At 45.5% G+C, this 18,042-nt stretch overlaps 2 protein-coding genes and 1 long non-coding RNA gene across 9 annotated transcripts in view; 2 read left to right on the forward strand and 1 right to left on the reverse strand.

Moving 5' to 3' along the window:
• Positions 1-1,613: 1,613 nt before the first annotated feature.
• On the reverse strand, positions 1,614-18,029 carry LOC105941371 (uncharacterized). 3 transcript variants are annotated; one of them, XR_013094670.1, is made up of 4 exons: positions 17,904-18,029; positions 16,223-16,310; positions 2,555-2,701; positions 1,614-1,744 (listed from the first exon to the last, which is right to left on the reverse strand). It is a non-coding gene; the product is annotated as an uncharacterized LOC105941371 (long non-coding RNA). The 3 variants fall into 3 exon arrangements; XR_013094672.1 differs by lacking the exon at positions 17,904-18,029 and adding an exon at positions 17,839-17,899; XR_013094671.1 differs by lacking the exon at positions 17,904-18,029 and adding an exon at positions 17,231-17,776.
• Positions 1,622-9,400, forward strand: traf3 (TNF receptor-associated factor 3). The gene is made up of 14 exons (XM_004569883.6): positions 1,622-1,761; positions 5,551-5,701; positions 5,872-6,037; positions 6,141-6,192; positions 6,539-6,643; positions 6,735-6,899; positions 6,984-7,064; positions 7,170-7,244; positions 7,374-7,466; positions 7,549-7,689; positions 7,786-7,963; positions 8,100-8,443; positions 8,517-8,708; positions 8,804-9,400. The coding sequence occupies exons 2-14, from the start codon at positions 5,554-5,556 to the stop codon at positions 8,837-8,839; spliced, it is 1,776 nt and encodes a 591-aa protein (XP_004569940.1). The 5' UTR covers positions 1,622-1,761; positions 5,551-5,553; the 3' UTR covers positions 8,840-9,400.
• The window catches only part of mipol1 (mirror-image polydactyly 1), a 48,482-nt gene continuing 41,166 nt past the window's right edge, over positions 10,727-18,042 (forward strand). For 2 of the 5 annotated variants that reach the window (XR_013094668.1, XR_013094669.1), the window contains exon 1: positions 16,025-16,357. Coding sequence is in view for 2 of the 5 variants with exons in the window: in XM_004569879.5 (XP_004569936.1) it covers positions 16,275-16,357 (83 nt within the window). In the remaining 3 variants the exon portion in view is untranslated. Of the gene's footprint in view, positions 10,922-16,024; positions 16,358-18,042 lie in introns of those variants that run through there. The other 3 variants (XM_012924329.3, XM_004569879.5, XM_012924328.4) reach the window with 3 other exon arrangements.

Genomic DNA, 18,042 nt, shown 5'->3' on the forward strand with positions numbered 1-18,042 from the left:
CCTTTTCAGGTCAGCTCGAGCAGCCCTGTACAGAGCTCTGTCGCCTGACCTGAAGGTGGCGTCATGGACTTTGAGGAGTGATCAGACCTCGCTGGTCATCCAGGGTTTTGGGTTTGTGATATATATGTATTAATGTAATAATAAATAATGTTACCAAATGATAATACAAACTTTACTTCAGTTTCTATTTCTACTCTAATAAATGTACTCAACTTGAATCAGTCTTTGAACATGAGCAGAGAAAAAGAAGGAAAATAAAAATATGTTTCTATTTCCTGTTGCCTCCATTGTGGAGGGAGACTTTGCCTCTAAACAGCAAATGTGTACAGTCAGGGGTTAAAGTGGATTCAGCAGGTGGGGAACTTAAAATCAGCTGTTTTGTCTCAGTGTGGGGAAAATAATCAAACTCACAATCATTTCTATTCCAGCAGATTGTCTTAGTGTGCAGGCTGTGATCAGCTGACCTGCTGCTCTTTCTGGATGTACATACCTGGATTTAGCCAGATGTGAGCAGATGTTTCATCAGTTGGCCATCCTCTACACTGACAGTCTGCTGTTCATGCTGTCTTTGTATTAGACAGCCACTGTGCACCAGTCACACACTGTTCTTTACTTTAAACCATCACAGTACAAATTAACCTGTTTATCCTGCAGAGGATTTTCATGCAGCCTTTAAATAACTGTCTGCCTCAGTTTGATTAGCAGCAGGTTTCACAATGTGAAAAACATAATGTCACATGTATGGATTTAAAAACACGATGATTTACATGTCAGCTGGACCTTTAGCTGCAACACACTGCGAGACAAACTGCACACAAACAGTTTGTGTGTTTGCTGATGTTTATTGAGCTCATAGAAACACTGCATTTCAAATTACCTGACACTTAAAAACGTTACTCCCTTTATGCTCGCTCCTCTTCTGTAGAGCTAGCGAGATGCTGAAGTACCGGCACCTGCACTCACCTGCCCAGGTTATCTCTGAGTATAAACTATAGATGAACCTAAAATAATGAGTCTCTTTTCTGAAAATGTAAGAAGAACAAAGTACAAATATTTGTTTAAAAATGTAGGGAGTTAAAGTAAAAAGGGTTAGAAAAATAAATAGGCTGCTCAAGTAAAGTACAGATGCCTGAAAATTTTACAGGCATCTGTAATCAGAGCATCAGTAATGAGTGCTTACAGAGGAAACAAGTTTGGACTTTCTGGTAAATTAAATGATTATGTTGTTCATAATCGTAAAAATGCAAAGGTCAAAGCCCACATCAGTGGAAGCAAGAATGAGCTGAAAACACTAAACTGAAATTATTTGACTTAATGAACTAAAACATGCTCCTGCCCTGCCCTTTCGTACCTGTTAACATCTCAGCGCCACTGTGAGCTTCTCGTTCACCCCGACAGGCCTGATAAACAAATAAAGAAAACTGTACGTGGCGGAAGCAGCGCCCCCTGCGGCCCGCCGCCGCCCTGCAGGCTCCGGGCAGCTGGGGGATTTCCTGGGCGGAAGCAGCGGAGGGGGTTTCCAGCGTTCAGCCCGTCCTGCTGCTGGATCTCTGAACTGATCCCAGCATCGTCTGCTCACACAAACCACTCAGCCGGAGAACCTGAACCCGAAACCGGACCATGAGGAGTCCGTCCCAGGCCCGGAGGCTCCGACACAGCGGCAGGTTGACGGTTTGAATCCCGCAGAGAGTCCGCGGAGGAACCGCCGAGAAGGAGGTCCCGGGGAGTCCTGAGGAGCTGTGGCCTGCGGAGGAGATTCATGTGAGTCCGAGAGAGCAGAAACAGAATAAAGACACACAGTAGAGACATACCAGAGATGCGGTATTGACAGGAGACTCGGTGTGAGCAGCGGGAACATGTTGGCTGTGTTAGCGGGCTGGAGGAGATGCTACAGCTAGCTGTGTTTACATTAAAATCCCCGTTACCGATCACACCGAGCTAACAGGCTAACGTCGGCTAGCGTCGGCTTTCCGTCTGTTTACACCCGCGCCCACCGGATCAGTAACAAAATCAATAATTCGATCGGTAACTTGATTGATGCCCTGATCAGAGCAGCAGAGCTAAAAACAGTCAGACCTGAAGAATCGAGCACAGACAGGACGAGCCCAGTCTGTTGCTTCTATTGTTCTTATTGATCCGCGGATCAGTTCCTGGTATCGATTATGGCTTGTGTGTCGATAACATGTGATGGGAAGGTTAACAGGACAGGTGTGTGTGAGGTCACGTGAACTTGGAGTTACTGTTTACTATTTGTAAACACCAAAGTACTGTCAGAGTAAGCAGGATAGTAAGGCAGTAAAAGTACTAAGAGTACTCCTCAGACCACCTCCGATGTGGAGTTTCCAGGTGGTTTCTCATTTGAGGACACGCAGGTTATCAGGTTAGTTTCACCTTTAGCTCACCTGTGAGAGAGCAGCTGATCGTCAGCTGACAGAACAAACCATTATTCAGATGAAAACACCTGGACATGCAGGTGACGCTGATGGTCTGAGAAGATTGGGACACTGAGAGAATAAAACCCTGTGATGTTTAACATCTGAATCAAAGGTCTCACCTGTAACCTGACACTGAGCATACCCCGGGGCGGAGCGTGTTTTGTTAGGTGACCCAGGGTGAGCCTGCAGGAGCTCTCAGGTTGACCTCTGATCGTCACCCATAAGTGTCTTAACGGCGGCCTGACGGGATCCCGCTGAGGAAACACCTGGACGAGACAGATGTTAACACCATGTCATCATCATTATTTGGGCATCAGAAAAATCCAGAAAACACCCAGAGGGTCTGACTACATTACCCAGAACGCTCCAGTACAGGTCAGACAGACATGAGAAAAAGCTGCTCAGCAGGGCAGGTGCTGTGCAGCACTATACGTGTCAAAATTTAAGATCATGGGTGTTAGTGATGGTGTGTTTAGCTGAGCAGACGATGATAAGAATCCTCCCTTCACCCCAAGATGGCCGCCCCTCCCTGAGCCGCTTTCCGCTGAAAGTTTCGTCCTGTTAAAAGCTCGTTTTTCTTTCCCTCTGTCGCTAAGTGCTTGCTCACAAAGGGCCATTAAAGCACCTGACATGGCTGCTGTTGTGTTTTTGCTGCTATCTAAATAAATGGTACTGATAGTGGCGATGATGATGATGCTGGTTGTGGTGATAATGATGATGGTGGTGAGCACTGGGTAACTGGGACATGTGTGAAGGTCCTGTTAATGCTGAAGCACATCTGCAGGTTCAGAAACATCTGCTGTCATCCAGATGTTTCTGTTTCAGGGATGATGAATAAACCCAAGTGAGTCCACACCTGCCCCTCCACAGGCACCCCCTGCTGGGCGCAGACTGCTATCATCAGGTTACTGATCCTCCATCAGCTGCTCTGAGGAAAACCCCTGTGATGAAGTGAATTCTTCCAGTTTCTCTTTCTGAGAAGTGCTCAGTCACGACTGCAGTCACCTGCTTCATGTCGCAGCACCCGTTAACCACAGGCATGACATCACACACGTAGGTGTGATGTCACACATCTGGCAGATCCAGATTGCACATCAGTGACGAGCTTTCACTCTAACTCAAGCCTTAGAATGCCACTGACTCATTTGGGGCTTTTATTTTGAAAGGGATGGGTTTGTGTCTGTGTGTGTGTGTGTGTGTTGACGATGCAGTGAATGGAAAAGTCCCCAGCATCCCTGACAGGAAGTGTGTGTTTCTGTTTCTGTGTGTGTGTGTGTGTGTGTGTGTGTGTGTGTGTGTGTGTGTGTGTGTGTGTGTGTGTGTGTGTGTGGAGGTTAAAGGTCACAGCTGTGTGTGAGGTCATGAAAGCTCTCACTTCAGGTTTTCATGTGTCAGCTGACCCGATGCTTCTGAAATTACCCAGAATTCCTGTGTGAAGTGTGTGGATCCTCTTTCTGGATTTATTCAAATGTTCAAATCTTTCATTTTTTACCAGATTTCACTGTTTGTGTTTTGAAAATGCGTCGGCTCTTTGAATGTTCGTGAGTTGATAACATAACATAAGCTAGGTAAATACTTCTGATCAAAACCCCGCCAGCGCCACCGCCTCACTGAGGAGGCACATCTCATGTCACCTGACGAACTACCGTCTAGGTAGCTCGTCAGGTGTGTGAGGCTGCAGTGGGCGGGTTTCCCGTCAGAGCCGAACAGCAGGAAATGATGGTAAACCACGCGTGCACACCGAGGTTACTGTAACAAATGTCGGAAAGTCTGGTTGTTCCTCATCGTGCGTCCGATCCGTGACCGGGATTCTCGGTCTGCGTGTTTGGCCGTCTGTGCTGTCGGGGCAGCGGTCAAACGTCCAGATGAACAGAGGTGACTGTTGTTGTGATTTGGCACTGTATAAATAAAATAGAATAGAATACTGCAGTACTGTGATACAGCAATAGTGTAATACTGTGGTACTGAAGTACTTTTTTGCAGTGAGTATCAGAACACTGAGGTCATTTCCATTGTGGCTGTTTTTGAAACATCACATGTTTAAGGAAAAACCCCAAACTGCACGTCAGTCAGCTCAGAGCAGCTGACTGGAGTTAAAGCCGGTTATCCAACCGTCAACTTCATGAACTTAGAAAACAGAGTAACAGGTTCATTTTCTGAAATCCTCTTTATGTTTTTAACTGAGAGAGAAATGCATTCATTCCTCAGTTTAATGGTTCAGTATCTGAACCTTTTTCCTTTATTTAACATTTGGACTCACGTCCAGGGCTGCTCAAACATCATGGCGGACGTCTGCTGTGAGGGTTAAAGGTCAGTGTAATATTTAAATGTCTGATCACACTGTACACGAGGAGTTCCAACATGACCAAAATGTGATTCTTCAATCGCAAACGTCCACCTGGTCATCAGGTGACCCATCGAGGGTTCAGGTAGCATCGGCCCTTTTAAAGGATCCACGAAAACACGAAAGGAAAAACTGTGAATGCCGACCGGTCGGAGACGGGGTTCCCGTGACATTCAGCCAGAAGCTACAGGATTCACCCGAGGGTCCACCTGAAGGACCTACCTAAGTCTGAGATGTTCGGAGGAAGACCAACTGATCTTTGGACACTCACTCTGACATATCTGTGAAGGTTCTCAGGTACCAGGTCATGCTAATCTGAGGAGCTTGGAAAGAAAAGCGACTGGGCTTCATGACATCACGAGTGTCCGAGCTGAGGTCGCCGTTTCTCTCGTCATCAATGACCTGCCGCACCGCACCGCAGTACATGGTTAAACCTGACCTGTGACATCACAAAGACTGATGTGGAAGTTCTGAGACCTTCTGGAAAGATCTCAGGCTGGATCATGAAATCATGTATGAAGGTTTTCAGATTGTTTACTGGTTTTACTGGTCTGAACCAGTGGAGCTGAAACTCCCATGTTTGAGCTCACTGCCTGTTCTCCTTCACCTGTTCTCACCTGTTTTCGCTGCACTTTCTAATTAAATTAACATGTGACCTGTCAACTTTCCTATTTATAGGCCACGCCCCTTCGCCCCTTGCTGGACTCCACTGAGCACGTGCAGACTGGACTCAGTTGTTGGGTTCTAATGTTTCTTTTAATGTTTCCTCAGGTCATGTCCGCGGGGAGGAGTGCTGACGGCAGGGAGGTGCAGATTCCCCTCCAGCAGGTGGCACCCTCCCTTATTTCGCCCCTCTCGGCAGCCCCGCCCTCTCACCGCCCAGCCAATCTGTGGCCTTCCAGTGAGCCCACCGCTCAGCAAGGTAACGAGTTTCAAAAAAAAATCTTTGTTAGGTAGGATTCACACACGGTGGCTGATCTGATTGGCTAAGGTTATTTAAGACCCAGTCAGGCCTTTGAAGCCAGGAGGGTGTGAATCCTCTTTGAGGACAGGTTCGGTAAGGTGTGTCTCTGACCTCAGGTGTGTGTTCAGGTGTGCCCGCAGGCTTCCTGCCTCTTCATGGCGGCTTCAGAGATCACTTTGTAGAAACTCCAGAAGCTAAATACTGCTGCGAGGCGTGCAGGCTGGTCCTGTGTCAGCCCCGCCAGACCGAGTGTGGACACCGTTTCTGTAACAGCTGCATCTGCGACATCCTCAGGTGAGACAGGCCACTCCCACTCAGGGGAAACACTGCGTCGATTTGAGTTCCTGCTCGACCCTGCAGGTGTCAGCGTTTAACTTTTGTGTCCTCTCTCCTGCAGTCGTCCAAACCCGGTGTGTCCGGCTGACATGGAGCCACTGTTCAGAGACAAGGTGGGCAGGAAGTGACATCACAGCAGAGATCACGTTGTTGACTGATCAGTAGGACTGTCAACGTTAACATTTGTTAATCTGTGTTTATGAATAAAGTTTTAACATGATGAAGCCATCTGGAGCGCAGAATGGACCAACTTTGTACAAACTGCCCCAAATACGCTGAGAGAGGCATTTCCGATGGGTTCATTTGGTTAAAATTTTAATCGCGTTAATCCTGGCGACGGATAACGCATGTTAATGTTGACAGCCCCACTGGTCTGTGATTGATTCCCGATCAGTTACTGAGCAATCTGTGATCACTCGTCGGGCTGTGTGATTGATCAGGCTGTGCTTTGTGTTTCAGATCTTCAAAGACGTTTGCTGCCACCGGGAGATCATGTCGCTAAAGGTTTACTGCCGCAGTGAGGCGAACGGCTGTCAGGAGCAGATGAGTCTGCAGCAGATACCTGTGAGCACACGTACCTGAAAATCCCGCTTTCTGATTGGCTGCTCTGCATACAGCAGAAATTCACTTACCTGCCTCACCTGTGTGTCTGCAGGACCACCTGAACGTGTGTCCGTTCTTCGAGGTTCCCTGCCCGCTGGGAAAGTGTAAGGAGAGGATGATGAGGAAGGAGATTCCCGACCACCTGAGCTGGAAATGCAAACACAGAGAAACCACCTGCGAGTTCTGCAGCACGAAGATGCCCCTGACAGACCTGCAGGTGAGCCGCGGGCAGCGTTTGGCTTCTTTTTCTTGCTTTTTGGTGATTTTTGTGAAAAATTAAGTTTTTAAAAACGTTTTTCAGAAACACAAAGATACGGTTTGTCCGGCGTTCCCCGTGATGTGTCCAAACCACTGCTCTTTCGCCTCCCTGCCCCGGAGCGAGGTGCTGACCCAGTTTTTCCCGGATCACTCGCACCCTTCAGCTTTCAGCTTTTCCGATCGCAGTGATCGATCGATCTATTGATTTATTGATGTTGTGCTGTTTCAGCTCTCGGGTCACCAGCATGACTGTCCCAAAGCTCAGGTCAGCTGTCAGTTCCACCGCTACGGCTGCACGTTCAAGGTAGTTTCATCATCATTCTCACTAAACGTGTGGCAGACCTGTGGCTCATGTACCACAGTACTGCAGTTATACACCTGTATTAATACTTCATAATGCATGTACTGCAATATTGCGTGTGCTGTGTTTCAGGGTTTGAACCAGGACATGAGGCAGCACGAGTCCACCTTCGCAGCCGAACACCTGAAGATGATGGCAAACAGGAACCTGTCGTTAGAGAACAAGGTAACCACGGTGGCACGTAAAACACTTCACATCTTCCTCAGAAAGTGCGGCGCGCGCTCACCTGAGCGCTCTCTGCTTCCAGGTGGAAGATGTGAAAGGTGAGCTGATGGAGCGGTACAAGGTGCTTCCTGCGCTCAGCAGCCGACTGTCGGAGCTGGAGAACCAGAACGAGGAGCTGAGGGAGAAGAACCGGCAGATGGAGCAGAAACTCGCCACCATGCAGGTACCGCCATTTCGCTGGTGGTTTTTTCTTGACAGCGTGGGCTCCTCCCACCGTCCACAGACACGCTCATCACGTTAATCTGTGCTCTCTCCACAGAAACTAATGAGCTCTCACTCAGAGAAGTTGCTGGAGGTGGAACTGGAGCTGCATTCTCTCCGTCTGCTCAGAGATGAGGTGGAGAGCCTGCGAGGAACGCTGGAGAGCGTACGGACGAGGCTCGCCGCTCTGGAGCAAGGTGGACGCGGCGGATCCGGATCCACGACACACACACTGGGTTAGAACGGCCTCTCTGTACCGTCGTTGGGGTCTGGGGACGGGCTGTAGTCTCAGACACCAGAGGTTTAGGGCACGCTATGGCTGTTTGTCGATTGATAATCAATAACTCCCGGTGCACGTCTTCTTCTCTGCAGCATCCCTGGAGACTCAGCTGAATCGCCATGACGACATGCTGAGCGTCCACGAGATCCGATTGGCTGACATGGACCTGCGTTTCCAGGTGCTGGAGACGGCGAGCTACAACGGGACTCTAATCTGGAAGATCCGCGACTACAAAAGGCGGAAACAGGACGCGGTGGCAGCGAAGACGCTGTCGCTGTACTCGCAGCCGTTTTACACCGGATACTTCGGTTACAAGATGTGTGCTCGAGTTTACCTGAACGGAGACGGCATGGGCAAGGGGACGCACCTGTCGCTGTTCTTTGTGGTGATGAGGGGCGAGTACGATGCCCTGCTGCCCTGGCCCTTCAAACAAAAGGTACACCTCACTTCCTGTGTGATTAACCGCAGAAGCGTGAACAGCGTGTTCTGATGCGGTCTGTGTCTGTCAGGTGACCCTGATGTTGATGGACCAGGGTCCCTCCAGGAAGCACCTGGGCGACGCCTTCAAACCGGACCCGAACAGCAGCAGTTTCCGCCGTCCGGTGGCCGAGATGAACATCGCGTCCGGCTGCCCGCTGTTCGTGTCGCAGACTGTCCTGGAGACGGGGACCTACATTAAAGATGACACCATCTTCATCAAGGTGAGGGGCGTGTCCTGCGGGTTACAGACCCCACCTATGTATTGATAAATTCAGCGATCAGTGAATTAACCTGTGGTGATTGGTTTGACCGGCAGGTTACCGTGGATACCTCTGACCTTCCTGACCTGTGACCGTGTGACCGGTGCGCACCTGGCAGAGCAAAGGATTATGGGAAGGATCAGAGATGGGAAGATGGAGAAGAAGAGACAGGAAGCAGCCAGTCAAAGTGAACTTTATTGACTGGTGGACTACAAAACTGTGTGTGTGTGTGTGTGTGTGTGTGTGTGTGTGTGTGTGTGTGTGTGTGTGTGTGCGCGCACGCGCGGGGGTGGGGGGGTGAATGACTCAGTGTCACCGTGGTGACAGAACTCAGAGCCAACATGGCCGCCACTATGAGGACGTTGTTGCTGCTCGTTACTGATGCTGTGCATCGAGCTTTACTTCCTTTTATTACCCGTTTACAGAGGCATGCTAGGAAATCCACTACAGCCACAGAGGAGTCCGAAAACCTGATCAGACCGGATGAAACTACATAAAGAGCAGACTCCTGTAGAGCCCGGCGGTGCGGACTGGCTGCTCTGTGGCCTTGGTGGGTTTCCGAGCGTCGACAGAATTCGTGCGAGTCGTTCGGTTCATTTGCACACTTTAAAGTTTTGAATGTTTGTGTGAAAATAAAACTGACAGAAAACAAACTTGTTTTATTGTGAAGTTTTTCTGCGGAGACTTCCTGTTTTATCGTCACTGATGAGGTCATCAATAAAGGAACTCTCTGCCTGTGAAATAATAGCGTAGCCACATGATGTCACTTGACGGTTTTGCTGCGTGTTGCTGCTGTCACTGATGTCTCGGGGTCCACAGTGGCGACTCGATCTTCGACACAGGTGTGGGTCACCAATGTGTGTGAAGACAAACCGAGGCAAAAAGAGGCTCCAGCATCTGTTTCAAGAAACTTTAATATCCTGAGGTAGAAGAAACTTGGTGTGAACAGTCTGTGTGCAAGTGACCTGAGTGATGAGGGTCACTCACACCATGGCTCAGATTGGTTGGTGGGCAGGGTGCAATGTGTGTCGGGGGGGATAACAGTCTGATAACAGTCTTCCCCCAGGGGAAGAAGCTGTTTGTCTGGAGGTGTGCGACCTGACTGAATTGAATTCAGAGGGTCCAACGGGCGGTGGGCAGTTCACTGGTTTACCTGAGACAGGAGGATCTGGCGATGCCATCCAGGGGTGTCAGATGGCAGTCAGTGCTTTTTTGGGTGGTGTTAATGACCCTCTCTGCTGCCTTCCTGTTCTTAGTCGTGGCCCCTGAGCACCAAACACCAGGCAGGAGAGCACGCTCTCCACTGAGGAGCAGCAGCAGGTCCTGGTCCAGGTCTTCATCTGGCTCTTGATGAAGGCGTTCCCACTTTCTCCCTCTTGCATGTGACAAATGAAGGCTTTCTTGAGGTTCTTCTTCCTCAGGACACCGAGGACGTGCTGCCACTGCTGGGCCTCCTTTACCACGGCGATGGTGTTGTAGGTTGGAGGTGAGATCAGGGGAGATGTAGGTGTCCAGAAACCTGAAGGTGGAAACAGATTCTACCCGTCCTCCGTTTATAATGAGGGGGGAAGTGGACCTGTCTGTGCCTCCTGAGGTCCATTATAAGTTCTTTGGTTTTAAGGATGTTCAGCTTCAGGTTATTCTCTGGATCCCAGGATCAGGGAATCTGAAGGTGGTCCAGTTTGGTGTTGAGCATCTTCCTCTTCTCCAGATAGCTCAGCGCTGTGTGAAGGGTGATGGCATTCTCCGTAGGGTCGAGGGAGGGGGTGGACAGTCTGTGATGTGTGAGACACTACCCACTCGAAGCACAAGATGAGTACTACAACTCCAACACACGGATAAATACAGATTGTAAGAGGATGACGAGATTATCCATTTAAATGTCTTCACTGGAAGTGATGCACAAAAACATTAAAAGGCCAGATAAACTGATTTTTTTAGAGGAAAGGAGGACGGCAGGTGGCGCTGCTCACAGGAAACGGCGGCGGCTCGTTGATTTTTTTATTTTTATTTTTTTTTGAACCATAGAAGAAGAAGAGAGCGTTATCCGCAGAAAAAGAAGCGGCTAAGAGTTTGTGCTTCAGCTCCAGACTTCAGGCTCAAACCGAACCTGAAAGACTCGAAGGACCCCAGAACACCGGCCCGGACCCAGCGGGGCTGCGAGGCCCGACCCGGTAAGTGAAGCTCGGTTCTAGCTGTAGAACCGTAGAGCCCCCGGGAGCCAACAGGCTAACAGATAGCATTAAGGTTACCAGAAAACAGGCTCTTATTTTGAAAGGGCGACAAGCGATTGAGTTACTTTAGAAATGATTTCACGAAAAAAATAAAATAAAAATAAACACAAAAAGCGGCACGGTGTGTGATCTGTGTGTAAAAAAACAAACAAAAAAAAACCCGTGTGTGTGTGTTTAAATATATAAGTAAAACAACAAAGTAAAAACAAAATACGAATAAATATGTTTAAAAGCTGACAGGAAGGAACAGGCTCTACCTGTCAGACAGGTGTAACTGTCAGTGAGGCGTTTGTGTGACGCGCTGGCAGCTGATTGGTCTGTAATGCTGTGTGTGTGTGTGTGTGTGTGTGTGTGTGTGTGTGTGTGTGTGTGTGTGTGTGTGTGTGCGCGCGCGCAAACTAAAATAATGTGGAAAAACTTTATCATGAGCTGAGATGATGAAGCTGACGACTGCTGAGATTCTCAGGAAAGTGTTCTCATGCGGAGTTTCCATCTGAGTATCCTTTGTAATATTACTATTCAGAGTAATCTGAATATCCTGAGTATGCTGAGCAGTGCGAGTCAATTTACTTGAAAAAAAGTAACTAAATACTAGTTGCTGATTAATTCACCAGAAATAATCCAGTTAATTTACTGATTACTTATTTTCAAAAGTAATTAGTTACTTCATTACTTAGTTACTTTTTAAAACTTGATACACAACCTGAATACGTAATAACGTCATAGATCTTTCAGCCCAGTTCTATTTTTTCTGTATAATCCATCATATAAAATGTAATCAAATGAAAAAGTGTCTTTTTAAAATTGTTTTAATCGATTTAAACTTTTAACTTTATGCTTCAAGCACAAATTAAATTATTTCAACTGTCTTTGACGGGAAGAAATGTTTAACATTTAAAGCTATGTTCTGCATATTCCAGCGTATAAAATCACGTTTTGTGTTTGCACTCTTTCAAATAGATGCAAGTAAAACACAGCAGAAAATGAATAAAATCAAAGACTCAGCAGTTCTTAAATCTACTGTCAGCTGTTGAGCAGGAGTGGGGCGGGTGGAGGTTTGCCCACAGAGGTCATGTCAGTGGGAGGATCCAGGGGTTTCTCTGCGAATGTCACATTCCCGTGGCAGCGTGCGCGCTGCTCGCTCAGATTTGAAGTTTCATTTGTCGCTGTAGAAGTTTTCTTCCCACGCAGAGTGAACAGCGGACGCTCATAGGGCTGCTCGATTATGGTAAAAATGATAATCAAGATTATTTTCACTGAAATTGAGATCACGATTATATGACGATATTTATTTAACCCTTTAAGACCTACCATAGAACCAAGTGCGCCAGAGCTTATATTATTGTTTTACATGTTGTAGTGCCATTTGTGGGAGCATTTCAAGTTGCTATACATCAATACAACTGTTATAGCCCATATTTTAATAATATGTATGTATTAAGTCCATAGTAACTACATTAATTGCAAACAAGTGCAATAAACTACAAAAAAAATTGAAAATCGTTTTTGTTTTGTTTTTTACATATATTTCTTCTTGGAGAAATTTAAGAGGTTTATCCCTCAAAACTTTAAATACTTTTTAAAAAGTTGCAAAAAATAGTTTACAACAACAGGAAATTTATTTTGAGTGTCTTCATAGTTTTATTTTGGAGATACACCAATTTTTATATACTGCAGGAAAAACAAAAAAACAATTTTATGATATGATGCAAATTTGCAAAGAAAACAGCAGGTGCATCAAAATAAACTATTTCCAGCAGTGCAATTCGAGTTCTAAGCATCCCAGAAACTATTCAGAAAAGTCAAACATGGCTTATAAAAACACAAGTATAGGCTTTTGAAGCCTACAAGTAAAAAACTACATTTTCCGCGAAAATGACGTCACTTCCGGTTTTGGGCAGGAAACGCGATAGTTCGCGCTGACGTCTTTTTCACTGTGGGAAGTGTCACGAACAGCTGATCGGATCGGCAAAACGTGTGTCTGGAATATTGTTTTTGTTCCCGCAAGTGCTTTTTATGCAATTTTTGCAAAGCTATATGTGGAAGCAAACCGTGACCGAGGGCAAGCTGATGGCATAAGATGTAAGTACAACTCCTCTGGTTTCATATGCAAAAAAAATTATTGCGCTAGCTTACAGGTTCAGGTTCTACAGGGATTTAAAAATAGTTACACAAAACGGAGTGTGCTGCTCTGACCGGCTTTAAAGGGTTAACAATAACAATGTATTGAATAATGACTTTAAAAAATAATATAAAATAGTGTGCAAATACTGATAACAGTGCAAATGTTTGCAATATAAGAAATAAATGAAAAATGTAAACATCTATGTTTAGTGAACTTTGCAGTGTTGCTCTGTGGTGCAGCTACTACACCATAGCAAAGTTTATAAACGCGAACCCATAATGTTTCCACACCACTGAAGTTTCTTTCTTTTTACCTCGCTTTTCAACCAACGGCAGTCACTCTCCTCTCCAAATAACTTCTGCTTAGCTTTCCAAGCTTCCCTCGGGTCCTCTTAATTGTTGTGATGCGTGTTCGAAATGCAGAGAGGTGCGCTCGATTTACCACACGGAGCAGCGCGAGAGTAAAGCACGAGGCAGGGAGGGGCTAATAATCGGCTCAGTCATTTTTAATGAACGTTGAAAGCCCAGATCGTAATCGTGATTAAAATTCGATTAATTGAGCAGCCCTAGACGCTCGTCTTTCTGTCACTTTTTACAGAATCCAACTCAAAGTAATGTGATTACTTCCACGCTTTAAACGCTGCATGGTTGTACTCTCTCCATCACGACATGTGATCCATTGTTGATCTGCACACGTCTGTTACCACGGACGCCGCACGCTCATACGTCACTCATGAGACACTCACAAACAAAATCACGGTTTAGTAACGCAGTAACACTGCGTGCTTATGGGAAAGTAACAGTAATCTAATTACTTTTTTGCAATAGCAATCCTCTAGTTTACTGGTTACTTTAAAAAAATATAATCGAATTACAGTAATGCCTTAATTGTAACGTGTTACTGCCCATTTCTGATCCTGGGTGACCTGAGTAATCTGAGTATCTTCAGTAACTTCAGTAAACTGAGTAATAACCTGAGTAACCTCAGTAATCTGAGTAATAACCTGAGTAACCTCAGTAACCTGAGTAACCCCAGTACTCTGAGACTTGGCACTGATGTATCACTGAAATGATACAAAAGACTGGCGTGACTGTGCAGCTGTAAGCGACGTCGTTCATGAAAATTGAGATGCAGCACGATTGGCTGAAATGATACCAAAGCGTGGAGGACAGTGGCGTGCACAAACGCGCTGCCTGCTGAACCTGTGATTGGTTTCTGTGAGGACGTGTTTGCTCTCTGAAGGCCCAGCTGCATGCAGGTCAGTAACTGTGTCTCTCTTGGTGTTCTCAGATGAAATGTTTGTGATGAAGAGTTTCTGTGGACCTGCAACCCTGCAGCTCCGACTGTTTTCCACTAGAACTTTACCCACTCTCACACTTTTCACCAAGGTAACGCCCACACCTGTTCGATACATTAACATCATAGTCTCAGGAGCTTGGAAAGAAAAGCGTCTGGACTTCTGGGTTTGTTCAAAATCACGACCCTTTCAGCTTGTTCATGGCCAAAAGTGGCCACCAACAGATTAAGTCTGTAATTTTTATTATTTTTATGTTTTTTTTTTTCCAATTTTTTTCTGCATAAAGCTTTTAACTAACTTCAGTTCTTTTCATAAATATAAAATAATTATTACTTTTTAACCCTTTAAACACCAGTTTATTTGCCCACTGCACTAGCTGGAAGACAACCTCAAATCTCACAATTTTATATAATTGCATTGCTACTGAAATTTCTTGTATTATTAATAGTAGAGTCTGGGGCATGTAATTGATTCACATCAACACTGATTATAATGCATTGTTATTTTTGTGCAGGGAGAGCAAAAACATAAAAACTCCCTCTCAAACTGTTCGTGGCCAAAAATGGCCACGCCTTGTTTACATTTACAAAATGCTACAAAATTCATATATATTAAGAAAAAATTCCACTTTTTTGACTTGAATTTTTTAGATTAGCATCAGTGCTGTTCATGATAATCTAAATTTTATTCAAATTCAGAATTTTAACCCTTTAAATACCAGTTAAATCACATAATTGTAATGAATTAAATAGGAATAAAATCCCCATTTTTTTCTAAATAATACATGCAAACTGATTTATTTTCTAACCATGGTGGAGGTTAGATGCGTAGCAATAATTAAACGTATCAATGAGTTTTATGCATCTTTGTTTTTTTTGTGCAGTGACAGAAAAACAACAAAACTCCCTCTCAGCTTGTTCGTGGCCAAAAATGTCCACCCCCTGTTTATGTTTACAAAATGCTATAAAATTCATATATATTAAAACATTTTTCTACTTTCATTGACTTGATTTTTTTAAAACCAAAATATAATTCAAATTCAGATATTATACCCTTTAAATACCAGTCAGATTATGTATTATTACTACGCTTTGGGGGGAAAACAGCAATAAAGTTCACATTTTTCTGCAGGATCCGTGTCCTCTGTGTGATGAAGCCAAAGAGCAGCTGCAGCCGTTCAGACACCGGGTGAGAAGCTTGTTATAAAACTGTTGTTAATAAAGTTTAAAGTTAATTGAACTGACGTTACTGATTGATCAGTGATGACTGAGAGGCTGATATATGATGTGTTATTGATAGACTGGGATGTGATTGATTGCCATGTTCACAATAGTATTGATAAGAAAGTCTGTATGTTTTCCACGTATTTTACCTGTGTGTGCGTGTGTGTGTGTGTGCGTGGGTGCGTGTGTGTGTGTGTGTGTGTGTGTGTGTGTGTGTGTCAGCTGGTCCTGCAGCAGGTGGACATCAGCCTCCCAGAGAACCGGCTGTGGTGGGACAGGTACAGGTGGGACATACCTGTGTTCCACCTGAATGGTCAGTTTGTGATGAAGCACCGTGTGGACACTGCCCTGCTGGACAAACTGCTGCAAGATGCCGAAGGCCAATAACTCACAAATAAGCAATAAACACAAGTGATTAAGAAATATGTGGCTTCACTGTGTCATCTTTACACAGCCAATCAGAGCAGGCCTCACTGTGACATCACTGTGAAACAGATCCTGTTTTTCTCGAGTCACCCGATCCCGTGACCTTATCAATATTTAACCTTCACATAACTGTCAGCCAATCACAGCTCAGCTCCTCCTCGATGTGTTACCTGGTTACAACGGAGACCTCAGGCATGCTCTCAGGCAGGTGAAGTTGTGGCGATGGCGTCGCATAGAGCGGCAGATGTTCAGTTTGCTCTGCAGAGGGCAAAGAGGAAGATCAATGAGCTGCAGCTCCAACTCAAGTAAGAACTGTCTGATCGGTGATCAATAATCTGTCAGACAGGCTGAACTGATCGATCAGTAATTGATAAGTGATAATCTAGTGATTAGGTCCAGAGTTGAACGCCTAACTGTAAAAGTTGAATTCAAGTTAAACCTGTATTGGATCAATAATTCCAGGGACTGGCGGTGCCGCCTTGAGGTTTGGATCATGAAGGAGCCATCTGATTGGCTGTTGGAGCTGCTGACAGGGAGAGAGGGGCTAGCTGTGCTCTGTGTATTGATAAGGGAAACGATTCACGTGGAGAGAATATTGATTACCACGGGAATCCACCGCAGGAATGACCAGTCAGGTTCTTTTACCTGATGGAGGTCACCTCGTTACCTCTGACATTGTTACCGTTAATCAGACTTTACTTCCTGTTTAAAGGTCAGAAAGCACGAGTCACTCTGAGCTGCTCTAAGAAATGAACCAATAACCAGTGTTGGGAAGGTTACTTTTAAAATGTATTCCATTACAGAATACAGAATACATGCCTCAAAATGTATTCAATAACGTATTCCGTTACGTTACTCAATGACAGTAACGTATTCTGAATACTTTGGATTACTTAATATATTATCATGCTTTTTACAACAACGTGAATGTACTATTGCTGTGTGATTTATTACTATTACTGAAGGTCCGCGACTCCGAACTGTAGTAAAGGGACCTCTGACTAATACGGCGGGGTCCCTGTCGGCTTGTAGGCGAAAAATAGCTTTACTTTGTTGTGTGGGTCAACTTTTCTTGCGAGAGACAGAGAGAGGCGTTGAAAGGCTGCTCCAACGGAACTTATTGTTTTCGGAGGAAAACACGAACACGGTGTACAGTCGAGTCTTAATAGCTTACTTACAACTGGGCTCGTCAGGCACTCTTCTTGGCTGAAGTGGTTATTATTATATTTACATGCTTCCAGCTCCCGTTTTTCCTCGATGACAACTCGTACCTTTCCACTCCCGTTTTTCTCCCTCCTCGCGCTCACAGACCCATAACGTGTATGGCAGTCCATTCTCCCTGCAACACGGACTACACTGCCCATGATGCTACATTCTTTAGAGCTATGCTTGTAGCATTCTGCCTGTTAGCTTAGCACAACAACAAGGACAACAACAACGAAAAGGCGCTCTCTCACCCAGGAAACACACAGTCGCAGAGAGAGAGAGAGCGTCGCCCTGTAACCATGGCAACCGTAACGCTGCCGCCTGGAACAACAGCACGTAGCTGTCAAACAAAACCCAAACAGTCCTGACCCGCGACAAAATGAAACAGGAAAGTACCGCAGTGTAATCCATTTATTTCAACAAAGTAACTGTATTCTGAATACCACCTTTTAAAACGGTAACTGTAACGGAATACAGTTACTCATATTTTGTATTTTAAATACGTAACGGCGGTACATGTATTCCGTTACTCCCCAACACTGCCAATAACATCAATAAATCAGTAGAAAATCCATCAAACCTGTAAATCAGTTTTTATTGCTGCTGCAGGTCACAATATAAATGTTTGAGTTGGTGGACAGTCACCTGGCTTCAGGTGTGGTGGGCAGGTTTTTTTCTCCAGTGCTGAGGTGTGCTGTTCAAATGTGTCTCTATTGAAACAAAAACTAAAGGAAAAAGGGTTCCCTGTCACTCTGGTTCCCTGAGTGATGCTCCCTGTGGCTCT

The sequence above is a fragment of the Maylandia zebra genome, linkage group LG19 (assembly GCF_041146795.1).
Source record: "Maylandia zebra isolate NMK-2024a linkage group LG19, Mzebra_GT3a, whole genome shotgun sequence".
Classification (NCBI taxonomy): domain Eukaryota; kingdom Metazoa; phylum Chordata; class Actinopteri; order Cichliformes; family Cichlidae; genus Maylandia; species Maylandia zebra.

Coding starts and splice junctions, on each gene's coding strand:
- traf3 (XM_004569883.6), top strand. CDS start 5,554: ATGTCCGCGGGGAGGAGTGCTGACGGCAGGGAGGTGCAGATTCCCCTC. Junction 5,702..5,871: donor TGAGCCCACCGCTCAGCAAG/GTAACGAGTTTC, acceptor GTGTGTGTTCAG/GTGTGCCCGCAGGCTTCCTG. Junction 6,900..6,983: donor TGCCCCTGACAGACCTGCAG/GTGAGCCGCGGG, acceptor AACGTTTTTCAG/AAACACAAAGATACGGTTTG.